General features: G+C 58.5%; 1 protein-coding gene and 1 long non-coding RNA gene across 3 annotated transcripts; one reads left to right on the top strand and one right to left on the bottom strand.

Annotated features, from left to right (window-relative positions):
* The first annotated feature begins 60 nt into the window (after window positions 1-60).
* PEDS1 (plasmanylethanolamine desaturase 1) lies at window positions 61-23,505 on the top strand. Of its 2 annotated transcripts, XR_011531164.1 has the most exons (7): window positions 61-348; window positions 8,221-8,340; window positions 17,015-17,106; window positions 18,316-18,460; window positions 19,853-20,065; window positions 22,099-22,823; window positions 23,069-23,505. XR_011531164.1 is itself a non-coding variant. In XM_070589435.1 (6 exons), the coding sequence occupies exons 1-6, from the start codon at window positions 225-227 to the stop codon at window positions 22,218-22,220; spliced, it is 816 nt and encodes a 271-aa protein (XP_070445536.1). In that variant the 5' UTR covers window positions 61-224; the 3' UTR covers window positions 22,221-23,505. The 2 variants fall into 2 exon arrangements, 1 of the variants encoding a protein (XP_070445536.1); XM_070589435.1 differs by having other exon boundaries at window positions 22,099-23,505.
* LOC139078270 (uncharacterized) lies at window positions 12,970-17,749 on the bottom strand. The gene is made up of 2 exons (XR_011531167.1): window positions 17,582-17,749; window positions 12,970-16,156 (listed from the first exon to the last, which is right to left on the bottom strand). It is a non-coding gene; the product is annotated as an uncharacterized lncRNA (long non-coding RNA).

Genomic DNA, 23,505 nt, shown 5'->3' with positions numbered 1-23,505 from the left:
CCGCGGTTGGCTGCGGCTCGGCGGCCGCTGATTGGCCGGCGCGGCCCCGGCGCGGGCCCCGATTGGCTGTGACGCGCGGCCGGGCGAGGCGGCTGCCGGCGCCGCCGCCGCGCCCGGCGCTGGGCAGTCATTGGGCGGCGTGATCTCGCCGCGATTCCGCGGCCCTGCCGCCGCCGCCGCCAGCAGCGCTAGCGGAGCGTGCCAGGCGGGCCGGGCGAGGGGCCATGGCGGGCGCCGAGGATGGGCCGGGCCAGCAGCCGGAGCTCGACGAGGACGAGGCGGCGTATGGCCGGCGCTGGGGCGCGCAGCATGCCGGGGCCCGCGAGCTAGCCGCGCTCTACTCGCCAGGTAGGACCTCCGGGCCCCCTCCGGGCCCCCCTGCGGGCCTGCCGTCACCAGCCCAGATTGCAGACAGCGACCCCGGGTCCCGCAGATCGGAGCCCCAGCCTCAGGCCCCGCAGAACTCCAGCCTCGGCTTCTAACTTGCAAATAGCACCCCCAAGTCCACCCCAGAACCCCTTCCAAGACCAAGCCAGAACCCCAGCCCCGGGGCTTTCTGGATGCAAAGACACTCCCCACATCAAGGAACTGCCATATCAGGTCCCTGGGCCACACACAGAGCTCCCATCGCACCCCCAGATCCGGATCCTAGCCCCGGGGCACCCGCGCCTGCAAAGACTGCTCCTAGACCGAGGGAGCCCCACCCCAGGACCTGGTCCAAGCCGGAGGCAGCCCCTCGGCAACATGCACTGTCCCCAGCCGGTTAAAAATCACACCCTGTCTCAGGTTCCCCAGATCCGAAATTCACACCCTAGGGCCCCATCTGTGCCCCCAGCCAGGACCCTGTGCTGCAAACAGTGACCTCACCCTCTAAATTTGGGCGTGTCATCCCCCTGCTCTGGGAACCCCAAATCGGGAGCGCCCAGCTACCGAGTGCCCCAGACGCCCCTCCCCTAGAGCCCCGTCCTAGCTATAGCTTCAGCGGCTGCAGACCACCATGCCCTCCCTCCCGTCCTCCTGGCTCCTCCCCCTCCGCAGTGAGGAGCATCGCCCGCACGCTGTACTCAGGAGTCCCAGGTGGAGAGGGCACGGCAAATCCTCCGGTTTCAGCTCCTCCCATACACAAGCCGCAACCCCAGCCCATGCCCCTCCCCCACGTGCATATATTGGCCACCTCCACGGGGACTTTGGGGTGGAGCCCCCATATTCCCCGGACCAGACCGCTGTTTAGAGACACCTGCTCCGGTTCGGCCCTCAGGCCAAGATCGCCGGCTTCCTTCCGCTGTGCCTACCGTTTATGCTCCCTCGAACCAGCCTCACCCCCTCTCTGACTTCCACGTGAGCCTCGGGAACTTCATTGCCCAGCCCCAGGAGAGCCAAATGTCCCCAGGGGTTAAGGAAGTGCCTGTGAGAACTCCATAGTCAGATGACTGGGAGCTGTGGAAGGCCCCTCTGCCTGGATGTCACCATCACGCTGAGCTCTGTCAAACATTCTTGACGTCTTTCCTCTCGCCAGGGAACAGCCACGGTGCACAGCCCCACCCTGGGGTGGGCATGGGTCCACCGCCACCTTTGGCTTTCTGCCCTGACCTGCCTGGGTTTGCATACCATCTCAGCCATAACTGGCTGCGTGACCTTGGGCCATTTGCTTTCTCGCTGAGTCCTAGATCCCCAGAGGCCTTTCGGGACTTGCAAGTCCATGCTGTGGGTGTGATTTTTTTCCAAACCTGACTTGGTACCTGGCCCATGCTGCCATGGTTTCTTCACCCTGTTCCTAAAACATCCAGCCTGTGAACATAAAACCTCCTGTGCTCCCTGGGGCAGGCTGGGCTTGGCATCCTGACTCCGCTTCTTAGCTCTGTGACCTGGGCCAGGCGACTTTCCCTCTCTGAGCCTCAGTTTCCTCACCTCTAAATGGGGACAAGGCAAAGTTTGTCTGCTCCTGAGTGTCGCTGGGAAGAGGAAGTCAGATCATGTGCTTTGGTGCCTTGCCTGCATACAGTAGGCGCTCCCTATCGTTAACATGGTAGGCTGACCTTTCCTGTGAGTCTTGGAGTCAGCTGCCTCACCTCTCTGGTCCTCAGACTCATCACCTGGGAAGCGAGGGTGAGGATTCACAGATTTCTCCTTTGGTGTCCAGCTCTGCCCATTCAAGTTTAAACCCTACCAGCTTTCAACCAGATCATACCCGGGCATTCCGAGCCTCCCCGGGGACCGCCACCTCCCCGTTCCACGGAGACTCCGTCTTTGTCCGCTTCTAGTTTCCCCAGGTGTCCCTCACTCTCTGACGTACAGCCATGAGGGGATCTGCAGACAGCTTTCTCATGCCCCAAACCTGCAGTCTTATCTCCTCCTGACCTTGAGTTGTGGGGGCCGGGAGTGGAGGAAGGAGAGACTGGCCAGACTGGTTTCTCCAAATTCCCTAGGCCCCCCTCTGCTTGCCCCTGTCCCTGCCCTGTGTGGCCTTGGGGAAGTACCTTGACCTCTCTGGGCCTGACCTATAAAATGAGGGACCAGGCTCAATACATATTGAGCACCTTTGTCCCAGTCCCTGCTGTAGGCCCTGGGGTGAACAAGACAGGAAAAAGGAGCTGGCATTTCAGTAAACTCAGTCAGTAAGGGAAATATCTCACTTGCCAAATGGTGGCAGGCACTTTGGAACAAATATCTAGCAGAAAGGGGGAAGTGAAATATTGGGGGTGGTGACATTTTAGAGAGGGGGCAATTAAGGCCTCACCAAGCAGGTGACATTTGAAGAGACCTGAAGGGAGGGAGACACGAAAATAATGGAGGAAAGATTTGTCCAGACAGAGACACAGCAGGTGCAAAGGCCCTGAGTATTTGTGGAACACCAAGGAGGCCTGTGGGCAGAGTGAGCGAGGGGAGAGTAGAAGTTGCTAGGTTCCAGGACTGAATTCTTGAGATTCCTGGGGCCAGAGATGGGTTGGCACTGTGACGGCTGGTGGGAATAATAAGGCAGCTAACAGAGTTGACATTTATGGAGCACTGGCTGTGCTGGGCATTTTCCTCACGTGCTCTCATTTCATCTTCACCACGATTGTCCGAGGGGCACCCTGCTGTTAACTCCGTTTCGAGACCCCCAGAGCATCCTCATAGCCCACCCCCCATCTGTGCTCTTCCTAATGCCTGTCCTGCCTGGTTAGGCCTGCTTCTGCCCCTACCCGAGGGGCAGGTCCAGGGCCAGCATCAGTTTGCTTTCCCTGAAGTGCCTGGCGCGTCCTGAGCGCCCCATCCGTGTTACAGTGTCTCCTGAGGCTTAGCAAAGGGTGACCTGCCCACGGTCACACAGCCGGTGAGTGTCAGGGCAGAACCAGAACACTCAGTGGGCGGGTGTTCTAGGTTCTGTGTTCTTAATCTTCACCGTGGAAGTGAGCCAGCAAGGGTGACGTGCAGGAGGGAGAGCCGGGTCCCGTGTCAGCAGAGCAGCATGCATGCTGGTGGTGGTGGAGAGCGCGGGCCTGCTGTCTGTGGGGAGCTGTGAGTGGCCCGTTCAGGGCAGTGTCGGGTGGAGGGAAGGGCGAGGGCCAATCCTGGGGGCCCCGAGTGTCTGGCCGAGGAGCTGGGGCCTGGTCCTCTGGGTCCGGGAGCCACAGAGGGGCCCACAGCCCACTCCACTCCGGGTTTGGGTTTTGCAGCAGCAGCCGGCCCTGTCCCAGGTGCCAGGCTTTGCAACGGGCCTGCTGGGCTTGGCAGGCCTCCCCCAGCCTCGTGGGCAAGCCTTGGGGTGAGGCAGGTAGTCCAGCTTCCCAGCAGGCGCCACCTGAAACCTGGCTATGTGTGCGCCACTTCTCAGGTGCCCTGGGCTCCCGGGGTGGATGGATCCTGAGGGGTCACTCGAGCCCGCTGTCCACCCACCCTGGCTAACTATGGATGCCCCTTGCCCTGGGGGACACACGGACTCTCAGCGTGGGGTCAGCGGAAAGGTGGAGGGTGTCAGGACTGCTGGGCGGGGCTCCTAGCCTGCTGTCCAGAGCTGAGCCAGGTTCGCTCCCCAGTGAGCGTGACTGAAGCCAGAGGACGGAGGCCTGGTCCCTGCCACGCTCCGGCCCGAGCTGTCTCCCTCCCTCACTCTTGTTGCTTTTCCTTCTCCCTGGCCGTGCTTTCTCTTGTTCTCTATTTGTCTCTCTATTATCTCTCCCTGTCTTGGGTTTTCTCTCCTTCTATCTGTTTCTCGTCTCTCTGCATCTCTGGCTCCTGTTCTCGTCTCTGTCTGTCTCTCTTCCTCCCTCTCCGGTCCCTACCTTCTCCCGACCTCCTGTCCCCCCACCTCCCTGACGCCGAGGGGCTCCTGGTGGCCCTGGCCGTCAGAAGCGTAGGTGAGTCAGGGCTTCTCTGACTGAACTTCCGGAAAGAGTCGGCCTGAGGCCAAGCTTTGCCTGTGGCTGGCCCCGAGGAAAGCAGAGACGGCCCGAGGCCTGGTGCCTCCAAGCCCTCCACACCACCACCCCCGGGCCAACAGGCAGTCCCGGCTGTCACTCGGCCCAGACCACGGACCTGGCCAGGTCACGGCCTGCTCGGGAACCAAGGCCCCAGCGCTTTGCCAGAGATGGCCTGAGCTCTTGTGTCCTGAGCAAAGCCCATCCCCTCTCTGGGCCTCAGTCTGCCCACCTGTAAAGTGACACCGTTTAGACGCCTGACCACACAGCCCCTGCCAGGTTGACTGTCCACGCCGTGACTTTAGACAAGTCACTTCATCTCTCCAGGCCTAATTCTCCCTCCGAAAGATGGGGCACGTGGTCCCCAGCCCACAGCGTACAGCGAGAGCCAACTGAGATGGTCCCGGGCTCTGTACCTGGCCTGTAGCAGGAGCTCAGTGAAGGCCACTTAGTATACAGATGTATTTTTTATGGATCAAAGTTGAGGCACTTGGTCTGTAGAAGGATCTGGATTCCAGAGGTCAGAGCGAGAGTTTAGATGGGAAAATATTCAGATTGCGGGACATTCTCCGTGGCATGGGGAGAGAGCTGGGCTGTCTTTGGAGTCAGGACAGCCCCGGACAGGCTAACGTGTCCCATTTAGGAGCCGGGGATCCAAACCCAGCTCTTCACTTTCACCCTCTGAATCTCAGTTTCCTCCTCCGGAAGCAGGATGCCACCGCGCCTCCCTGGAGAGATTGAGCCTTGGATGAGAGACTGTGCTCAGAGTCTCAGATGACTGCAGGCGCCCGGCCAGGACTGCCACCGGGGAAAGCCACCCAGTGTGAGGCAGCGAGGAGGGCAGGGGACCTGGGTGAACCAGGACCTCTTGCCCCATCTGAGGGGGCAGCCTCTGCTGCTCAGGCCCGGGGTGACCAGAGTCCTGTGTTCTCAAGGGAAGTGGGAAACTAGGAGTTTTATGTGGTTTTGTTAAAGGGTAGCTAATTTTGTTAAAACTGAGAGCAAAATATGCTGGAGGGAGAGGGTCTGCAGCATCTCTGATGTGGGCCACACCTGGCCCCCAGCCGTGCCAGGCCTCCCTGGGTGTCCCCGCAGCTTGGGGGTGGGCAGGCAGGCCGTGGGCGCTGAGGGATGGGCTGTCCCTCACCCCCTGCTGCCCCCTTCCCCAGGCTTCCTGCCGCTGAGCCCCAGGCCCTGGCCAAAAACAGGAACCAGAAAGGGGAAGGCCCCGGGGGGCCTGACTGGGGTGACCCCAGGCTGCTGCTGGTGGGGCATCAAGGCCATGTGGGCCAAGAGAAACAGCCCCTGACTGAAAAGTAGGAAGTGAGGCACCCTAGGCTGCTTCTGCTGCTGTGTGACGCTGGTGGGGTCCTTCCCCTTCTGGGCCTCAGTGTCCTCATCTGTGCGAGAGGGGGCCAAAGGGACCCTGGGTGTGTCCCTTCCCCCCTCTGAGCCTGGATCTGTTCTTGGGGCGTGGGGAGGATGGCTGTTTTGATTCTGGCTCAGGGTGCAGCATGCTCTCGTGTAACCTGGCAAGGCCCTTTCTCTCTCTCTGAGCCCGTTTCCCTGTCAGGAATCATGGGACACCTCCTCTTTCCTTCCCAAGGTGCTTTGGTGAGGGGAGCCCCGGACACAGAGCCTGGCAGTTTTCCTTTAGGATCATGGTTGGGAATTTGCTCATCCCACAAGCATTTATTGAACCCCAACTGTGTGCCAGGGCCCTGGCGAGCAAGCCAGACACGGTGCTGGGCCTTCTGAGTTCACTTTTGGGTAGGGGAAGACGCACGTTATACAGGCAGTGACAGTCCGGCATGATGGGCCCTGTGTTGGGAGAGCCCAGGAGTCAGAGGAGGTAATCATGGATGGCTTCCTGGAGGTAGAGGTTCCAGGTTGAGATCTGTAAGAGCAGTACCAGAGTCAGCCAGGTGCGGAGGGGGTGAAGGGAACCCCAGGCGCAGCGCAGTGAAGAGAGGAGAAGACAGACGCAGGAGGGACTCTCTTATCCGTCCTGGCCCCTTCTGGTTGTTAATCACTCACAGGGGCCTGCCTGGCCCTGTTCTTTAAGGTCAGCCTGACCCAGAACATCCTCAGGGCTGTAAGGAGGGAGAGACCGGGACAGCAGGAGCAGGACAGGGTTGGGTGAGAGCAGGGTCTCAGGAGCCAGACCCTCTGGCCATACGATCCTGGTCTGTAGCTAACCAGATACAGTGGTCTTGGGCTACTTCCTTGGGACCACTCTGACCCTCAGATTTCTCATCTGCAAAAAGCATCACCTCGGCGGGTCCTGGCACAAAGTAACTGCTCAGTAGATGTTAAACACTAATGATAAGAAAATTCTTATTATTAAGGGTCTTCCATGCCCTTGGGACCAGCTGCCTGAGAAAACAATATTCCCAGGGGCCCTGTAACACATTCTGTGTCACCCACACAGGGTTTTAATTTCCTTTTATTTTTTTTTTTTATTTTAATTTACAATTACAAGAAGAGATTTTTGATGGAGTAGTATATTCACAAATTTTAAATTCAAGAAGGAGTGAGTAAGAAGCCCGTCTTGACTGTAAAGGCCTTTTTCTTTTGTACATAAATGGCTGCCGTTTGGCACTTAGCTTTTTGCCCTTTCCTGTACGTCCTGGGCATCCTTCACATCCACATGGAAACACCCGCCCAGGCTTTGTCCAGGCTGCAGAGATGCCATGGACTCAATTAACTGGGCTGATCCCCCAGGCAGCGGACACTTGGTGATTTCTGGTCTTTCGACACCTCGGACAAACTGCAGTGGGTGAATCAGCTTGTCAGAGCTCACGTGCCTGTTAAAAATGTGGCAACGTTTAAAGAGGAGGTTTCCCACCCACGTCCTGATGTCCAGCTTCTCTCGGGAGTTAGCAGCTCCAGCCCCCCGGGCGCCCTCTCCCACCCGGCAGTAGTGGGCCACTCAGTGGCCACTCCCTTAGAAAGGGCGCACGTGCTTCAGTTTCCCACTGTCCCCACCCAGCCCGCCTCACCTGCCAGCCCCTGGAGACTTGGAGAGTTTGAGACCCTTGTCTGCACTGCCTCTTCCCCACAGCTTGCTGCCAGACACCCCGCTCCTGGCAGAAGCCCCAGCAGTGGTACCCAAGGCGCTGTTTCTCCTGAATTCCTGACTCGTTGCTGGAGCCCTGCTGGATGGAGGTGGGGCAGGGTCTGAACCTCTGGGATTAAAAGCTGTTTGTAGCCTCTACCTCCAAATAATTACCTACAAAAGGGGACAGGTGATGCCATGATGCCAGTTTGAAAAGCAGGACGTTGGGGCCAGCCCACTGGTGCAGTGGTTAAGTTTACATGCCCAGCCTTGGTGGCCCAGGGTTCACAGGTTCAGATACCAGGTGCGGGCCTACACCACTCATCAAGCCATGCTGTGGTGGCATCCTACATAAAATAGAGGAAGATTGGCACAGATGTTAGCTCAGTGACAATCTTCTTCACCAAAAACAAACAAAAAAAAGTGCATTAAAGTTCCCTCAGGTGTCTCCAGAGGGAGCCCAAAGGACCCCAGGAGACCAACATTTTGGCCTATGTGCCAAAGAATTGGCATGTGCCAAGCCGGCTTCCTGGGCATGTGAGCTGTGCAGAGGGACCTGTGTTCAGAAGGGCCCTGTGCCTGGTTTAATGTGGCCAGTCCCGAGTGTATGACCTGGCCAGGCCCTTCTCCTTCTCTGGGTCTCAGTGACACAGTGACATCGTCTGTGAAGTGGGTAGGTTAGGGCCTGTCTGTCGTGGGGCCCCGCCCTCTGGCTGTGGGCCTCCGCTCGGGCGCACGCTCACCTCCCGCCTCCTCTCCCTGCAGGCAAGCGTTTCCAGGAGTGGTGCTGTGTGGTCTTGTGCTTCAGCCTCATCGCCCACAACTTGGTCCACCTCCTGTTGCTGGCCCGCTGGGAGCACACGCCCCTCATCATGCTGGGTGTCGGTGAGTTCCCACGGCCCCTCTGCCTGCCTCAGTTTCCCATGGGCCGGGGACCTACCTGGTGTCTGCACCACTCTGATGGCACCTTGCACGCATGTGTCACTGTGTGTGGGTGTGCCTGCTTGTGTGTGCCTGCCTGCGTGCGATGGAGCCCATGCTGGGAGCCCGCCTCCCGTCTCAGTCAGGGGCACCCATGGCCTTCCTGTCACTTGGGCCAGAAACCTGGGTGTCAGCCTCCCTTCCCCTCTCTCTCTCATTCCACGTGTAAACCATTATCAAGTGCTCTTGGCACTGCTTCCAAAATGCATCCAGAATCCAGCCTTCTCTCCACCTCCACTGTCCCCACCCTGGCCCAGCCTCCGTCCCCTCCCACCTGGACTATTCTCTGCCCTGGTCTCCCTGCCTCCACCTCTGCCCCCCACTGTGCATTCTCTGCCGGCGGCCGGAGAGATCCTGTTAGATACCCAGTGAGGTCACGCCACTCCCCTGTACACGTGGAATAAAACACCAACCCCCCAGCACGGCCTGGCCCGGCTCCTCCTCAGACGTCATGTCCGTTGACTCTTCTCTGGCTCCCTCTGCTCCTGCCACACTGGCCTCATCACTGTGCCTCCACCGTGTGCTGTCCAACACACTCCCGCCTCAGGGCCTTTGCATATGCTGTTCCTGGGCCTGGAAATCTCTTCCCGCAAACACCTGTATGGTTCACCCTCTCATCCAGGTCTCTACTCAGAGACCACCTCCTCAGGAAGGCTCTCCCTGATTACCCCTTGAAGATAGCAGCCCCATCACAGGCCACCCCTCATCTGCTCTGTTACACAATATCTTTCTTTGTTCGTTATCTGTCTCCCTGCGCTCAAATGTCAGCTCCCTGGGGTTAGAGATTTTTGTGGTTCACTGCCATGTCCCCGCCCCAAGCGCCAGGCCTGGCGCGCAGCAGGTGCTGGATCAGTATTTATGGGCTCAGTGAGTGAAGGAATGAGCAGGCTGCAACTTACCAGTCCCTGTGGAGCGTTTCCGTCCGTCCGTCCTCGCCCATCCACAGCCTGGGAGGTAGATGCTACACTTGGCATCCTATTCCAGGTGAGGAAACTGAGGCTCAGAGAAGGGACCAGCCAGAGTCACACCTCAGGCCAGACGCACAACGTAGTTCTCAATTCACTGTCTCCACTCCCAGGTCCTGGGGTGGCTCCGTTTCCTTCCTCTCCGCCCACCACCTGCCCCTCTTCCCTCTAACGCAGGCCCACATCCCCTCCCCGGTCCCGGGCTCCGGGCGGAGGGCAGCTGTGTCCTTGGTCCGCCCGGCCCTCCCTACATGTTCAGCTCCCACAACCTCATTAAAAGCATTCTGGCCGCCTGCGCCAATAGTGCTCAGGCCGCTAGGGAGCCTTCTGTGTCCGGGCGGGGTGGGCGTGTGCTGGGGGCTGGACCAGCTGGAGCAGGGGAGGCTGACGCATGCAGTGCTGGGGAGCCTGGCCCTGCCTGCAGGAGCCAGACGCACCACCTCCACCCAGGGGTCAGAGAGACTTGCACCTCCGGCCTCTCTGCCCTGGAGCATCACATTCAAGGGCAGTAAGTAGACAGTGTGAGCCCTGAACCCCATCCAGGGACGGTTACCAGCAGGCCCCTGCCGACCTGGGTTCCGAGCTCCACCACCTCCTGGCTGGGTGGCCTTGGACAAGTGTCATTGCATCTCTGAGCTCATTTTCCACATCTGTAAAGCGAGGCTGCTCACAGCACCTGCCTCCCAGGGCTGCTGTGAGGGCAAAGTGCAGGCATGCATAACGGCTGAGAGGGCCAACGACAGCAGAGGTGAGGGGACCCCGCCAGCATCAGGCACCGGGGCTTGGACCTTCCTTCCGCTCAGTGATCACTTTAACAATGGCTGTTTCCCAAACTCCTGCTGTGCGTCAGGCCCCACGCTGGGCTCTTTAACCCTTGGTGGCCACCCTGAGGAGGTCTGTCACCATCCTCTGCGAGGCTGGGTGACTTGCCCATTGGCCCTCAGCTGCAGTGTCTGGGGTCACGTTTCCAGAACTGCCTGGCTCCCAGACCACGGACTCATCCCGGGGGCAGTACAACCTCCAGTTAGCATTGGAAAAAAGGGGGTTCCAGGTGGCGGGCCCAGTTTGGGAAAGGGTATGCAGCTTCAGAGCCCAGGTGTGTGTTTTCTGAACCAGGAGAGGGGGCGTCCTGAGCAGGGCACCACGTCCCTCCCTGGTTGGGACCAGAGCTGCCAGCCCTGGCCCAGGAGATCCCTGGCTGTCTGGCCACTGCATGTGATACCAGCCCCCCCCCCCCCCACACACACACACACACACCTTGCCTCTGGGCTGAGCAGGGCAGACAATCCTGATAGTGGTGTTTGCACAGTCCCTAATCCGTTTAAGTAGCCGCCCTGATTTGTGTGCTAACATGCGGGCGGGAAGGCATCCTGCCAGCCTACAGCACCTGCCCCAGCCCAGCACTATCTCCCCAGAGGCTCTGGTGCTCCCGGCAGGCCCTGGAAACCGGGGCGGGGCCGGGGGGGAAGCATGAGAAGGTGCCCAATTAATAAGCTCAGACAGATGAGGCAGTGCTGGGAAACAAATCAAGATCAGGGACCAGCAAGAAGAGGTGAGAGGTCAGGGAATACCTCTCTGGAAAAGCGACATTTGCATAGAGACCTGAAAGAGGTCGGGGAGGGAGCCAGGCACTCATCTCTGGAAGGGCCATTCCAGGCATAGGAAACAGCAAGTGCAAAGGCCCTGAGGCTGGTATGTGCCCCATGTGAGGGGCCTGGAGAGGGGGCCAGTGTGGCTGGAGAAAATTGATCAAAGGAGAAGTAGCTGGTGGCAGCTCCAGGAGGCAGTGGGGGCAGATCACGTGGGGCCTCGAATGCTGTGGTCTGGACTCGGGGTTTTCTTCTCTAGGCTGTGAGAAGCCACGGGTGAGTTTACCAGGGGAAGCTGACGTCATCTGATGCTGCAGGGAGGAGGGATAAAGAGGTCCAGACAGGAGGTGAAGAGGGTGGCAGACCCGGGCGGGCAGTGAAGGTGGCAAAATTCGTCCAATCCTGGGCGAGCTGTGCACGGTGAGCCGTGAGGGAGGGGTCAGCGGCCACTCGCAGGCTTCGGGTTGAGTGATGGAGGCGGTGGGGCTGCTGATGGCAGAGACGGGTCACGGTCTGAGGAGCTGGCTTGAGGGGAGATCCTTGAGGTCTGGCCTGAGAGCCAAAGGGAGGTGTCGACCTGGCTTGGAAGTCCCAGACTGGAGGCAGGGGCCACGGCTGCAGGTGGGAATCTCAGTAGCGATGGCCTTTGAAGCCCAGGGGCTGGCAGAGTGGCCCCAGGGGCTGAGTGTGCACAGAGGCCCAGGCCTCCTGTCTTCCGGGCTGGGGAGAGGAGGAAGAACCCGCCAAGGAGCCAGGAGGGGACGCAGAGGCTAAGAGGACAGTGTGTCTCCAGAAGACTTGGGGGTCAGCTAAGGAGCAGCCACCGAGCAGACCAGTGAGATGAGGTGGTGAGGGGACCACCGAGTCTGGCCACGTGGAGGTCCTAAGCGACGTTGACAAGGGCAGCGTTGTCGTGAATGCGTGAGTGACTGCTGAATGCGTGAGTGAGTGGGCGCTGTTTGCTGCCCTCTGGGGAGGTGGAGAGAAGGGTGGGGGCTGTGAGCTGGTCCTGGAAGGAGTGGGTAGGAGTTTTCTGGCAGGCTGGCAGAGGGGCGGCGGTTCAGGCAGCGGGGCACCGTGAACAGGGCACCGTGAGCGCAAAGGTCGGTGATGAGGTCAGCAGTCACAGGCCTCTGGTCACGGCCCGCCCCACCCGGTAGGTCAGGTGAGGAGTCTCCGCGTGATTCTGAGCGGAAAGGTGGCAAAGACGGGGTTTGGCTCCCGGACCACAGGGACCAGCCCTCAGCACTCTCCGCTGCTGTCTCAGCCACTCTGTCTCCACACCAGGCCTTGAGGTGGGCAGGGGCCAGGGAGGCCCAGCCGGGTGACCTGTGACAGCCCAGGGACTGTCTGAGGGTCATTGAGTCATCCCCATCCCCACACAGTGGCCTGCAGCCAGGGCGGGAACCAGGCTGAAGCCAACCCGGGCAAGCCAGCGCCACGCTGGGACAAAGAAGCTTCTGTGTGGCTGCCTCCGCCAGCCCTGCCCCCACTGATGCGGCCCCAGGCGGCAGGCTTGGGTCCTGGAGGCCTGCTCTAGAAACAGCCACCCGCTGCTCCCCAGGGCAGGGAGGCTCCTCCTCTCCCATTCTAACCTCTGTGCGAAGCTCACATCCCTCCCCACGCAGCAGCCTGAAAGGACCAGGTGCTGGTCATTTGACGGATGACAAGGCTGAGGCTCGGAGAGAGGAGCAATATCTAAGCCACCGACCATAGCAACGTGGGGGCGCGCGATGTGGCCTGGGACCGTGCTGCAGGCTCTGCCCACGCCCACCCGTTTCCTTGATGGATGGCAGGTGACTGAAGTCACTGCCCATGCCCAGACCTGGACAGGAAGGCTCCGTGGCCGTGCAAATGGCCCTCACCGGCGGCCCCCACCGCCCCGGCTGCCACATGACTCTGCACGGTCCTTATCCTCCCAGTGTCGCTTCCTCTCTGGGAAGTTGGGTTGCGCGAGGCCCATCACAGTGGACATGGAGTGAGATAATACCCTTTTTAAAAACAGGCTTTTTTTTTTAGAACAGTTTAGGTTTACAGAAAATGAGCAGAGTTCCACATGCCCCCTGCCCCCAGTTGGCCCTGTTAACATGTCACACCTCACATTAGTATCCTGCACTTGTTACAGTTCACGTGCCAACATGGATACATTATTCTGAACTGAAGTCCACCGTTTATTCAGGTTTCCTTAGTTTTTACCTCACGTCCTTCTTCAGTCCCAGGATCCCATCCGGGACTCCGCATGACCCTGAGCTGTCATGTCCCCCGTGAGCCTTCCCGTGACAGCTGGAGGCAAGCTGCTGCTGGGTCGGGTGCCCTCTGCTGGCGCCTGTCTGGCGTTGGCCCAGCCTGGTTGTGTGCTGGGGAGGAAGCGCTCAGAGGTGGGGTGCCGCTTCCGTGACATCACAGCAAGGGGGGGTGTCAGCAGCACTTGCATGTGGCGCTGACCTTGACCGCTGACCCTGGTGGTGTCTGCCGGGGGTCTCCACGACCCGGTCACAGTCCTCCGCTTCCATGCTGTGTGCCCTTTGGAAGGAGGTCACTGCGCAGCCACAGTTAAGGTGTGGGGCGTTATGCTCCCCAGTGATGCCATTTTTAACACCTTTGACGTAGGGCCCGGCACACAGGAAACACTCCAGTGCTGACCTTTATCACGTATGTTGTCTTTATAATATTGTTCTTATTATCATCGTTCTTGTCATCTGTAAGGATTAAATGCTTAGGACGATTAAGGAGATAAGATATGTAACCGGCTTAGGACCGGCCTTGGTACAGTTTAGGGATTAAAAGAGATAAAACATTTAAGGTGCTGGCAGGGGGCCTGGTACTAAGTGTTCAATAAATGTCAAGTAAAAAATAGGTAAATAAATAGCTGATGTCCGGACCAAAGGCAGCGAGGGTGTATGTCTGCACACAGGCCTGTACCTGAGTGTTCACAGCATCTTGAGTCCCAACCTGGACACAACCCAGACATCCAGCAACCACATGGATGAGCGCTGTGGCACGTCCAGGCAGGGGAATACTACTCGGCGATGAAAAGGATGCCGTCCTGATAACACACAGCTCCACGGATGACTCTAGAAGCATCGTGCTAGTGACGGAAGCTGGATCCAAGAGCACATACCACATGCATCCATTGATAGGAAGTTCCAGAATAGGCAAAAGCGGTCTCTGATGGGAAGCAGATCCGTGGTTGCATGGAATGGGGGGGGGGGGGCGGGTAGGAGATTAAGGGGCATTAGGGTGCCTGCTGGGGGGCTGCCTTCTCGTGAAGGCAGTGTTTAGGCACGGCATTGGTTACAGCTATCAGGACAGGGCCTCAGGAGGCACCTCAGCTGACCCCTCACTATGCAAGTGAAGGTGCTGAGGCCCAGAGAGGGCAAGGGGCTTGCCCAGGGTCACACAGCAATATGGTAGCAAGAGATGAGGCCCCCGACTTTTGGTCTAGGTCCACCTTAGCCCTTGGCCATGTGGCCTCTCGTCCCTCCTGCTAGACAGTGTGTGCACAGCATCCTGTGGTATGCAGCAGGAGCTCTGTTAATGCCCCTGGACCTACCGAGGTGCCGTTTAGGGCGTGAAAGGGTGCTGGTCTGGGAGGCAGGGTGACCCTCCTCTTCCCTACCTACGGCTGTCACTTCCATGCCATGGGTCTGGGGGGCAGGTGATCCGGTTCTCTGAGCCCCGCCCTCATCCAAGAAGTGGGGACAATCGATGAGGCCATCCCAGGTGGTGACAAGTGTGACAGAGAAAAGCAGGGAGATGTGACCGAGAGCACCTGCCTGGGAGGACAGCTCTAGCCAGGGTGTTTGGGTGCTGGTTGCCCTGAGCTGGAAGCTGAGGAGGAGCGGGCGCCCGGGGTCTGCAGGGAGGGGTGGGGGGCAGGTCAGCCCTTGGCCTCTGTCTCCCCAGTCTCCCCCAGCCCTCAGCCTGGGCCACCCTCCCAGCATCGTCACCGAGGAGCCCAGCCTCTCCCCAGCCCAGCCACCTGTGCCTTGTCACCCTACAGCCTGTCCTTGGGCTTCCACATGCACGTGCCCACCTGCCCGCCAGCCCCTGTCACAGGAGCTCGCAGGTGCCTGCATATAGCTGTGCCTCCCAGCCCCCCGTCCCTCCCACGTTTGGCATCCGTGGGGCGGGACATGCGAGGCCTCTGGAGAGTCTCTGGTCACAGCTGCCCTCACTGCAGGCCCGGCCATCGAACTGCACGTCTGCATGACCCGCACGCTCCCCCTGCCCCCTTGCTCTCGAGCCCTGGTCCCCTGTCACCCTGTCACAAGCAGCTGAGGCCCTAGCGGAACTGAGAGAACCTTAAATGGCCCAGCTGGGCCTCGGACATCAAATTCACACCAGGAAACCGAGTCTGGGGAGGGAAGGAAAGGGTCGGCCTGAAGTCACATGACCCAGCCGGCACTCACCACTCGGAACCACTCCCCCCCACCTCCACCCCTGGATCTCTGCCCCTGGAGATAGTGAGCTCAGTGTCTGTGCATCTCTGGCTCTAGAGCTTGGCACACAGTAGGTCCTCGCAGAATGTTGCTTGATCGACTAAATGACTGAGTAACAGCAAGAATAATGTGTCCTGAGGGCTCCGTGTGCTGAGCACCGGCCGTGGTGCTGCACGTGATGAATTCATCAGATATCTACTGAACCCCAGTGAGGGCCAGGAACCGGATTCGGCCATCAACAGAAGACGGAACTCCCTGCCTTGGTGGGGCTGACATTCTCGTGGGGACACAATAGACAAACAAAAAGGAAGTCCAGGGTGACAGGTGCTCCGGGAAAGGAAAGACAGGAGATGGACGCACTGGAAGACGGGAGTGGCCACAGTTTTAGATCAGGGGTCCCCAGAGGACTTTGAGCAAAGGCCTGAAGGAAGTAAGGAGTGAGCTGTGTCACCTTTGGGAAAGAATGTTCCGGGCAGAGGGAGCAACAGTGCAAAGACCCAGAGGCGTGTAAGGGTGTGCGAGGGGACTGACAGGGGATGGCTCGGGTGTGGTACCTCTGGCAGGTTGCTGGCCACTCTGCCTCAGTCTCCCCAAGTGTACAAGCGTGGCAGCATCCTGCTGTGTTCGATTTGGATCTCAAGACAGGTTAAGAGCCCAGCCCTGCCCCTTGCCGTCTATGTCACCTCAGTCTGGTGGCTTCTGTTCTCCAAGCCTGTTTCTTCATCTATAAAGTGAGAATAAAAATTAAAATGGTACCAATTTCCAACAGATTGTGGGACGCCTCTGAGATCGAGCATGTAAAGCACTGGCGTCTGGCACTGAGAAAGTGCTCAGGAATGGTAGCCACTATGTTTTTTAAATCATCATTCCCATCTATCTAGAGGAAACTAGGGCACAGAGAGGTTAAGTAACATGCCCAGTGTCACACAGCCAGTGAGTGACAGCTGGAATTTGAGTCCAGGCCTGACAGCTTTTAACCTCTGTATTATCCTGAGCCCTCAAGTGAGTGAGTGGTGTTGGGGTCTCGGAGGGGACACCACCCAGTTCTGAACAAACTGAGAACAAAGATAAGGAAAAGGCTACTGGAGGCCAAATTATCGTGTTTATTGTTGATAAAAGCCAGGTTGGGGAGGGCATGGCTTCTGTCTGCACAAAAGATGCTCTGACACCCACCCTGAAAGGAGGTTTCCCTCTAGTCACCGGCCGTGCTGGAGCAGAGCAGGCTTCCCCATGTGGGGCAACTGGGGCTCAGGGACACGGGACAGTCAGCACCTGATAGGGGAAGGGTGGGCTGATCCCAGCATCCAGTTTATTCTCTCTAGACTCACCAAGCAGGTGAGTCCCTGCGGCTCCCCTGAGGCAGAGCACGTGAGGGGACAGATGGAGGCCAGGGGTGTCACACCGGGGCTCCAGTCACAGGGCAGAAACATGCAAATAGAGAAGGGACCCTCTCCCCTAACGAGTGAGTGAACGGGCAGGTGAGCGGGTGAGTGCGTGCGTGACTCCTGATTTGGGGCGGGGAGGTGGGTGGCCGTCCCTCTGTGTGTCCCCCCACCCCGGCTCACCCTGCCCTTGTCCACAGTTGCAGGAGCCCTCATCGCTGACTTCTTGTCTGGCCTGGTGCACTGGGGAGCCGACACCTGGGGCTCCGTGGAGCTGCCCATCGTGGGGAAGGTGTGTATGTGGACCAGACCCGCAGCCCAGCCTGGCTCCTCCAGAAGGAGGTCAGGCTCTCTGACCTTGGGCCAGTCCCCTGTCCTCTCTGGGCCTCTGATTCCCCATCTAAAAGATGGGAACCATCCTTCCAGCCCCACCCCGTGCCCCTCCTCCGAGACTAGCACAGGAATCCCCCGGGATTTTCTGGAAGCAGAAGCATCAAGCATAGGACAGTCAGAGAGCTCTGCGCTGTGTCTGCCTCCCCAGGACCCCGTGAATGTGGGGCCACGTCTGGTTCTCTTTGCCTGCCCTGCCGCACCTCACTGCCTATTTGTTTGTTTTAATTGAACCTTATCTTATACCAGTCAGACTTTTTTGGTTGTTCGTTACACAAAATCCATTACAAACTGGCTTAACAAACAAAAGTACTAATTCTGTACTGGAAATTTCAGTAGAGCCAAATTAAGACGGGGCCAGGTCCGGCAGGACAGACCGTATTCTCTGGACGCAGTCTCTCCACGGCCGGCTCTGCCGTCGCCTGCAGGCCTCTCTCCGGTGTAGGCTTCCGCCAACGAGGCGGCCGGGAGGGCTGTGGCTGCCTGGCTTCCATCCTCTCAGCTCAGCCCCCAGTGGGCAGAGAGCTCTCCCCTCCGGCAGTCACGGCCAGTCCCATGGCTCACTCCCATTGGTCCAGCTTGGGTCACATGCCCATCCCTCAGCCCGTCACTGGGGCGGGAGGGATGGGATGCTGTGATTGGCCAGGCCGGGGTCACGTGCTCACTCTTAGGTGGAGCTGTGGGGGGTCAGCCCCATCAGAACAGCTTGTACTAAGAGAAGAGGGGGGGCTGGTACCAGCAGGAGGGGCTTGGATGCTGGGAAGAAACAGGGTCCTGCCTGTCACTGTGAGGCATCTGTTCAACTGTGTTAGGGTGGGGAAGAAGGGCGGGGATGGTCTCCAAGTCCCCTCACAGCCCAGTAGGGAGACTGAGGCCCAAAGAGGGGCAGTACCAGGCCGAGGTCCCCACCAGGGCATTTTGACCCATCTTCTGCCGGAGCTGCTAGACCTAGGCCCTGAAGGCTGGGTGGCATCTGTATCAGTGGCATGGTGGAAAGTTCTGGCATCCCGAAGGCAAGGAGGTGAGCCCAGTCGAGCGTGTGCAGAGGGTCATGGAGAGTGGCTGACCAGCACGGGCTGACTGGTCGCATGGATCCCCACCCCCACCCCAGGCCTTCATCCGCCCATTCCGGGAGCATCACATCGACCCCACGGCGATCACACGGCACGACTTCATCGAGACCAACGGGGACAACTGCCTGGTGACACTGTTGCCGCTGCTGAACATGGCCTACAAGTTCCACACCCAGAGCCCCGGTGAGCACGCCAGCTGGTGGTGGGCTCCAGGGGCCACAGGGACAGACGTGCACACCCCCTCCAGGAGCCTCCTGTGGCTCGTGTGTGTGTTTGACCCCTCACAGTGTTATAAAAATTCTTAGTTAGTTGCCTTCATATAAAAGGGGGACATCTGACATAAAGATCTGTGTTTCCAGCTTCTCCCGAACAATCTGATCTGGCCACCCTGGGGCTTTGTTCCCACTTGGCTTCCCTGAGCTGGAGATGAGCTGTGGCCACCTTCTTTAGACAGGACACATGCTCTCCTATTTGCCACAGTCCCCACTACTCCCTGCTGTCCTACACCCAGCCCGCCTTGCTCATTTGTCTTACCTGCCTGACCCTGAGGGCTTCTGGTTTTGCTGCCTTGGCTTAGTGGGAAGAGCATAGGCCGTGACCTCAGACAGTCCGGAGTTCAGATCTCTGTCCTGCCTCTTTTGGAGAGGGAATTTGTCCCAAAGCAAGTCCCTTCATTGCTCTGAGCCTCAGTTACCTCATCTGTCACGTGGTGGGAAGGTGGGTGGATGAGTGCTTCCTCCGTGCCAAGGATTTCTCCAACAACTCGACACCCGGGTGCGTATGTGAGTTTGGGCGGTACAGTGGGTGCTCTGGTACCCCAGCACATCCTCTTCCCCAGGGGCTGCGCCAGCCCCCAGCTGCTGAGAGTGGTGGCTGCTAACGGCTCCCAGCCGCCCCTTCTGAGAGTGGCCAGGACAGGACCCGCCTCTCCCCTTGGGATAAGCCTGAAGCCAGTGACAGGAGAAGCCTACGAAAGGCCAGCCCCCTCGTCTCTGCTTGGGACCAACTCTGTGGAGCCATTGATGCTCCATAGCGCCCCCCAGGATCCCGCTGAGACGAGACTCTGCCCCGCCATCTTTGCTCAGCTCGTCTCCTGCCCTGTCCTGCTTCCCTCACTCCCTCATGCTTTTCCAGAAGAGAGGATTCCCCCCCAGGCCCAGATAAATCACGTGCATGTGAATCCTTGTCTCAGGCTCTGCTTCCAGGGAGCCTCGACCAAGACTTATTCCCATTTTATTGATGAGGAAATTAAGACTCAGAGAGGCAGAATCACCGACCCAACCACAAACAGCCAAGAAACGTCAGAGCGGGGATCTGAACCCAGCTCTGCCGACTCCGGAGCCCACGTTCTTAATGATTGCTTGTGCTTGCTCCGCTGTCTGCCCACTGCAGAAGGGGAGGCTGAGGCCCAGAGGGGAGTCTGAGCTGGCTGAGGCCCTGTGGGAGGTGGGAGGGGGCCCTGGTGCTGTCCTGGGATGGGAGCTGCCCGGCAAGTGCTGAGGGCCAGGCTGATGGTGGCCCCAGCCTATGTGACACCGTGTGGGCCCTGTGGGCACCCACCCTGTACCCCTGCAGAAACCCTGGAGCAGCTGTACCCCTGGGAGTGCTTCGTCTTCTGCCTCGTCATCCTCATCACCTTCACCAACCAGATCCACAAGTGGTCACACACGTACTTCGGGCTGCCACACTGGGTCACCTTCCTGCAGGACTGGCATGTCATCTTGCCACGTAAACACCATCGCATCCACCACGTCTCGCCCCATGAGACCTACTTCTGCATCACTACAGGTGCGGCTGTAGGGTGGCGTGGAATGAACCGCCCCTGCTCCGGCTGCAGATCTGTCTTCAGGGTCAGGAGGGCAGAGGTCACATGGGAGGTCATGCAGTCCTTGCCCTGCCAGAACATTCTCACAGAGCACACATTTATTGAGCACCTACTATGTGCTGGGCACTATTCTAGGTGCTGAGGACACAGCAGTAAACAAGACAGACACCCCACCACCACCTCATGGACCATCCCATCCCTCCAGCAAATATTTACTGAGGACCTACTATGTGCCAGGCACTGCTCTGGGCTTAGGACACAACACTGAACAAAACAGGCAAAAATCCCTGCCTTCGTGGCATTCACCTTTAGTAGGGGACATTCCAGACAATAAATAAATAAGTCCTACATCTGATGGTGCTAACTGCTGTGGAGGAAGATAAAGCAGGGGGCGGGAGAAGGAACTGGGGGCCTTCGCTGAGCAGGTGACATTTGAACAGAAAGAGTGATGCCGACCTGGAGGAGGAGCCCTCCAGGCAGCAGGAACAGTAGGTACAAAGGCCCTGCGGCAGCAACATGCATGCCTGATTTGTTTGAGGAACAGCACAGAGGCTCTTGTGGCTGGAGTGGAGGGCGTGAGGGGAGAGTGATGGCAGGGATGAGAGAGGCCGCCAGCCCTGAGGGTGCTGTGAGGAGACAAAGCAGGGGGAAGGGCAGAGAGTCACGGCCGCCGGGGCAGGGGAGGGAAGCTGTTCACACAAGGGCTTCAGAAAGCTGAAGCAGTGTGGGCGGGGCCCTGCAGATAAACAGGGACAGATGGTCCAGGCAAAGGAAACAGCAAATAAAAAGGCCCTGAGGCAGGAACATGTCAGGAGACCCACATGCCCTTGGGAGTAAAGGGCCAGTGCCAAAGAGGTGAGGGGAGGCAGGCAGTTTTCTGGGGCCTGAGGGGGTCTTTCAAGGTCAAGTATATCGGGGGTGCTGTCTAGTCAGGCCAGCTCAGCTTCACTTGTCGGCTCCTCCATATGTGTCTTGAGACTCACAGCCTCCCTGGATGTCATTTTTTCATCCACCAAATGGGGCTGCAGCCACCTCCAGAAACCACCTCCCCAGGGCTGGGGTGTGCATGGCAAGATGGCAGGTGCAAAGTGCTTGGCACATAGTAGGTACTCCGTGAGCTGCAGCTACTTGTATTTTGGTTTTTGTTGTGTTTGTTTTGTTTTTATTTTGTTCTTTTTGTCTTTCTGGAGATACAACTTGAGAGCCACAAAAAATATTTTTGGCCCGTCCTGAAATCACACTCTGAGGGCAGATGGAGGGTTTGAGTTGAGGCTGTTTCAGAGATCAGTTGACTGCTCAGCAGGCCTGGGATCAGTCTTGGTTTGGCCGCATAGTAATCGGGACACCCCCCACAAGCCTCAGTCTTCTCGTGTGGAAAATGGGACTAATAACAGTATCTACCTGGTGGTTCAGTGGGAGGCTGTAATACAAGGTAAATAGGACTGTCAGCAGTATTTCGTGATCACCTACTATGTGCCAGACACCATTCTAGGCGCTGGGATCAACAGTGAAAGAACATGGGGTTGTGCTGTTAGGAGCTAACATTCTAGTTGGAGGCTGGAGAGAAAAACCCACACAAAACAGGGAATTGGTGAATGAAAGAGAATGGTTACAGGTTATCATAAAGGCTATCAGGAAATAAAAGAGGGTGATGTGACAGGCCTGGAGTGCTGCTGAAGTGGTGGTCAGGGAAGGCTTCCTGGAAGAGGTGGCATTTGAGCCAAGGGATAAGAAAAGCTGCCACCGTGCCTGGCATGTAGTGAGCGCTCAGTAAGAAAGGAATGAGTGAGGGGATGAAGGCATGTCTGAGCCGCCCCTCACTAAGCCCCTGGTGGGAGGCCCCCATCCCCAGATGCCGCCGTCACTCTTTGTCCCCTGCCCTCTGCAGACTCACTCCCCCGTCACGTCACTCGTGTCCCAGGCAGGGCAGCTCTCCACCCCCTCGCCTGCTGCTCTCCCATTCAACCCACCGCCCTGTGCTCTGTTTCCACCACAGGCTGGCTCAACTACCCTCTGGAGAAGATAGGCTTCTGGCGACGCCTGGAGGACCTCATCCAGGGCCTGACGGGCGAGAAGCCTCGGGCGGATGACATGAAGTGGGCGCAGAAGATCAAATAGCTCGTCCGAGCCTGCCACCTTGTTGCCAACCCTCCCCAGCACCCCCAGACCGAAGCCATCTGCCAAATTCCAGCCTCCTCTCGCCGGCCCCTCCAGGTGGAGAGGATGCCTCCTGGGCTGGGCCCGGGCACCCCCAGCCCACCCCTAGTCACAGAGAATACTTGAGCCACTGATTTTTCATTTCCTCTTTTTCATTTTCTTTCCTCGGCCCCTCCCGGCCACCCGAGCTGCTCGGTCTGCCAAGCCTGACTCTGCAGAAAAGGAGCCCCACCCTGCCAGCCTCCCTCGGTGGGGGGGCTCCACCGCTCCCTGCACCCCTGTGGCCCCCTGCCCCGCTGGGCAGCCCTGCAGCACGGCTGGCCTTGGGACCACCGAGTTGTCTTATCGTCCCTCCTTGTCTGCCTGCAGTGGTCTGGGAGCTCCCAGGCGCACCTCAGTGTCCCTGGAGCATGGCCCTGCCGTGGCTCTGCAAACTGACCCCAAAGGCCTGGATGGGTGACAGCCCCGACCACCACCTTCAGCCTCGCCTGCCCACCCAAGGTTGGCAAAGCGCAGCAAGAGTCGAGGGCAGCCGGCCAGGAAAGGCCAGAATTTCCTGCCCAGGTCTGGAACCCCGCCCCCACCCGCCCCCGTCTGTCAGAGCTGATGTTTCTAGTCAGGAGGATGTCTTCCCAGGGTCTTGTCCTTTGAAAGGGGGACACAGTGTCCCCTCTGGCCAGGGGTATGCCAGAGAAGGAAGAATGGGGCTTTTTTGTTTTAGTTTTTTTTAAAGGTGCTTGCTTGTTTAATGTAAATAATAGAAAGCCTTAATATCTTTTCTGTAACACGGAGTAATATTTTAATGTCAGGTTTTGGATGTACATAATATATTTATAACAAAGCAGCAAGAGTCTACTTACCCTCGGCTGCCTCGTGCTTCCTGATTGGCTGGAGGAGTGGGGAAGGAGCCGGAGCGTGCGGCCCCACCCCTACCCCCGTTCCCAGCTCCCCCCAGCCCTGGACCCAGGATGGGGGGCTTTGTCACCTGAGCAGTGAATTAATGTTGGCATCTGCTCCAAACACTTGGAGGAGAGCCACGATTTGATGAGGAATCGTCCTCATGCAGCAGATTATGTTGGCTGATCCCCATCCGTGACTGCGTGATGTTTACTGCACCTGGTGTGTACCAGGCTCTGGCCTGGACACTGGGGCACAGCGATGAACAAACAGACAAGGACTTACCCTGGTGGAGTTGACCTCCTGGGGAGAGAGACAATAAACAGAAATAAATGCACATGGACATTCA

The sequence above is a fragment of the Equus przewalskii genome, chromosome 21 (assembly GCF_037783145.1).
Source record: "Equus przewalskii isolate Varuska chromosome 21, EquPr2, whole genome shotgun sequence".
Taxonomy (NCBI): domain Eukaryota; kingdom Metazoa; phylum Chordata; class Mammalia; order Perissodactyla; family Equidae; genus Equus; species Equus przewalskii.
The sequence above is the reverse complement of the archived record's forward strand: the minus strand, read 5'-3'. Positions and strand labels throughout refer to the sequence as shown.

Excerpts from the sequence above, each read along its gene's own strand:
- PEDS1 (XM_070589435.1), top strand. The coding sequence starts at position 225 with ATGGCGGGCGCCGAGGATGGGCCGGGCCAGCAGCCGGAGCTCGACGAG. Across the intron at positions 17,107-18,315 it reads AGCTGCCCATCGTGGGGAAG|GCCTTCATCCGCCCATTCCG; the intron begins GTGTGTATGTGG and ends CCCCCACCCCAG. Across the intron at positions 18,461-19,852 it reads GTTCCACACCCAGAGCCCCG|AAACCCTGGAGCAGCTGTAC; the intron begins GTGAGCACGCCA and ends GTACCCCTGCAG.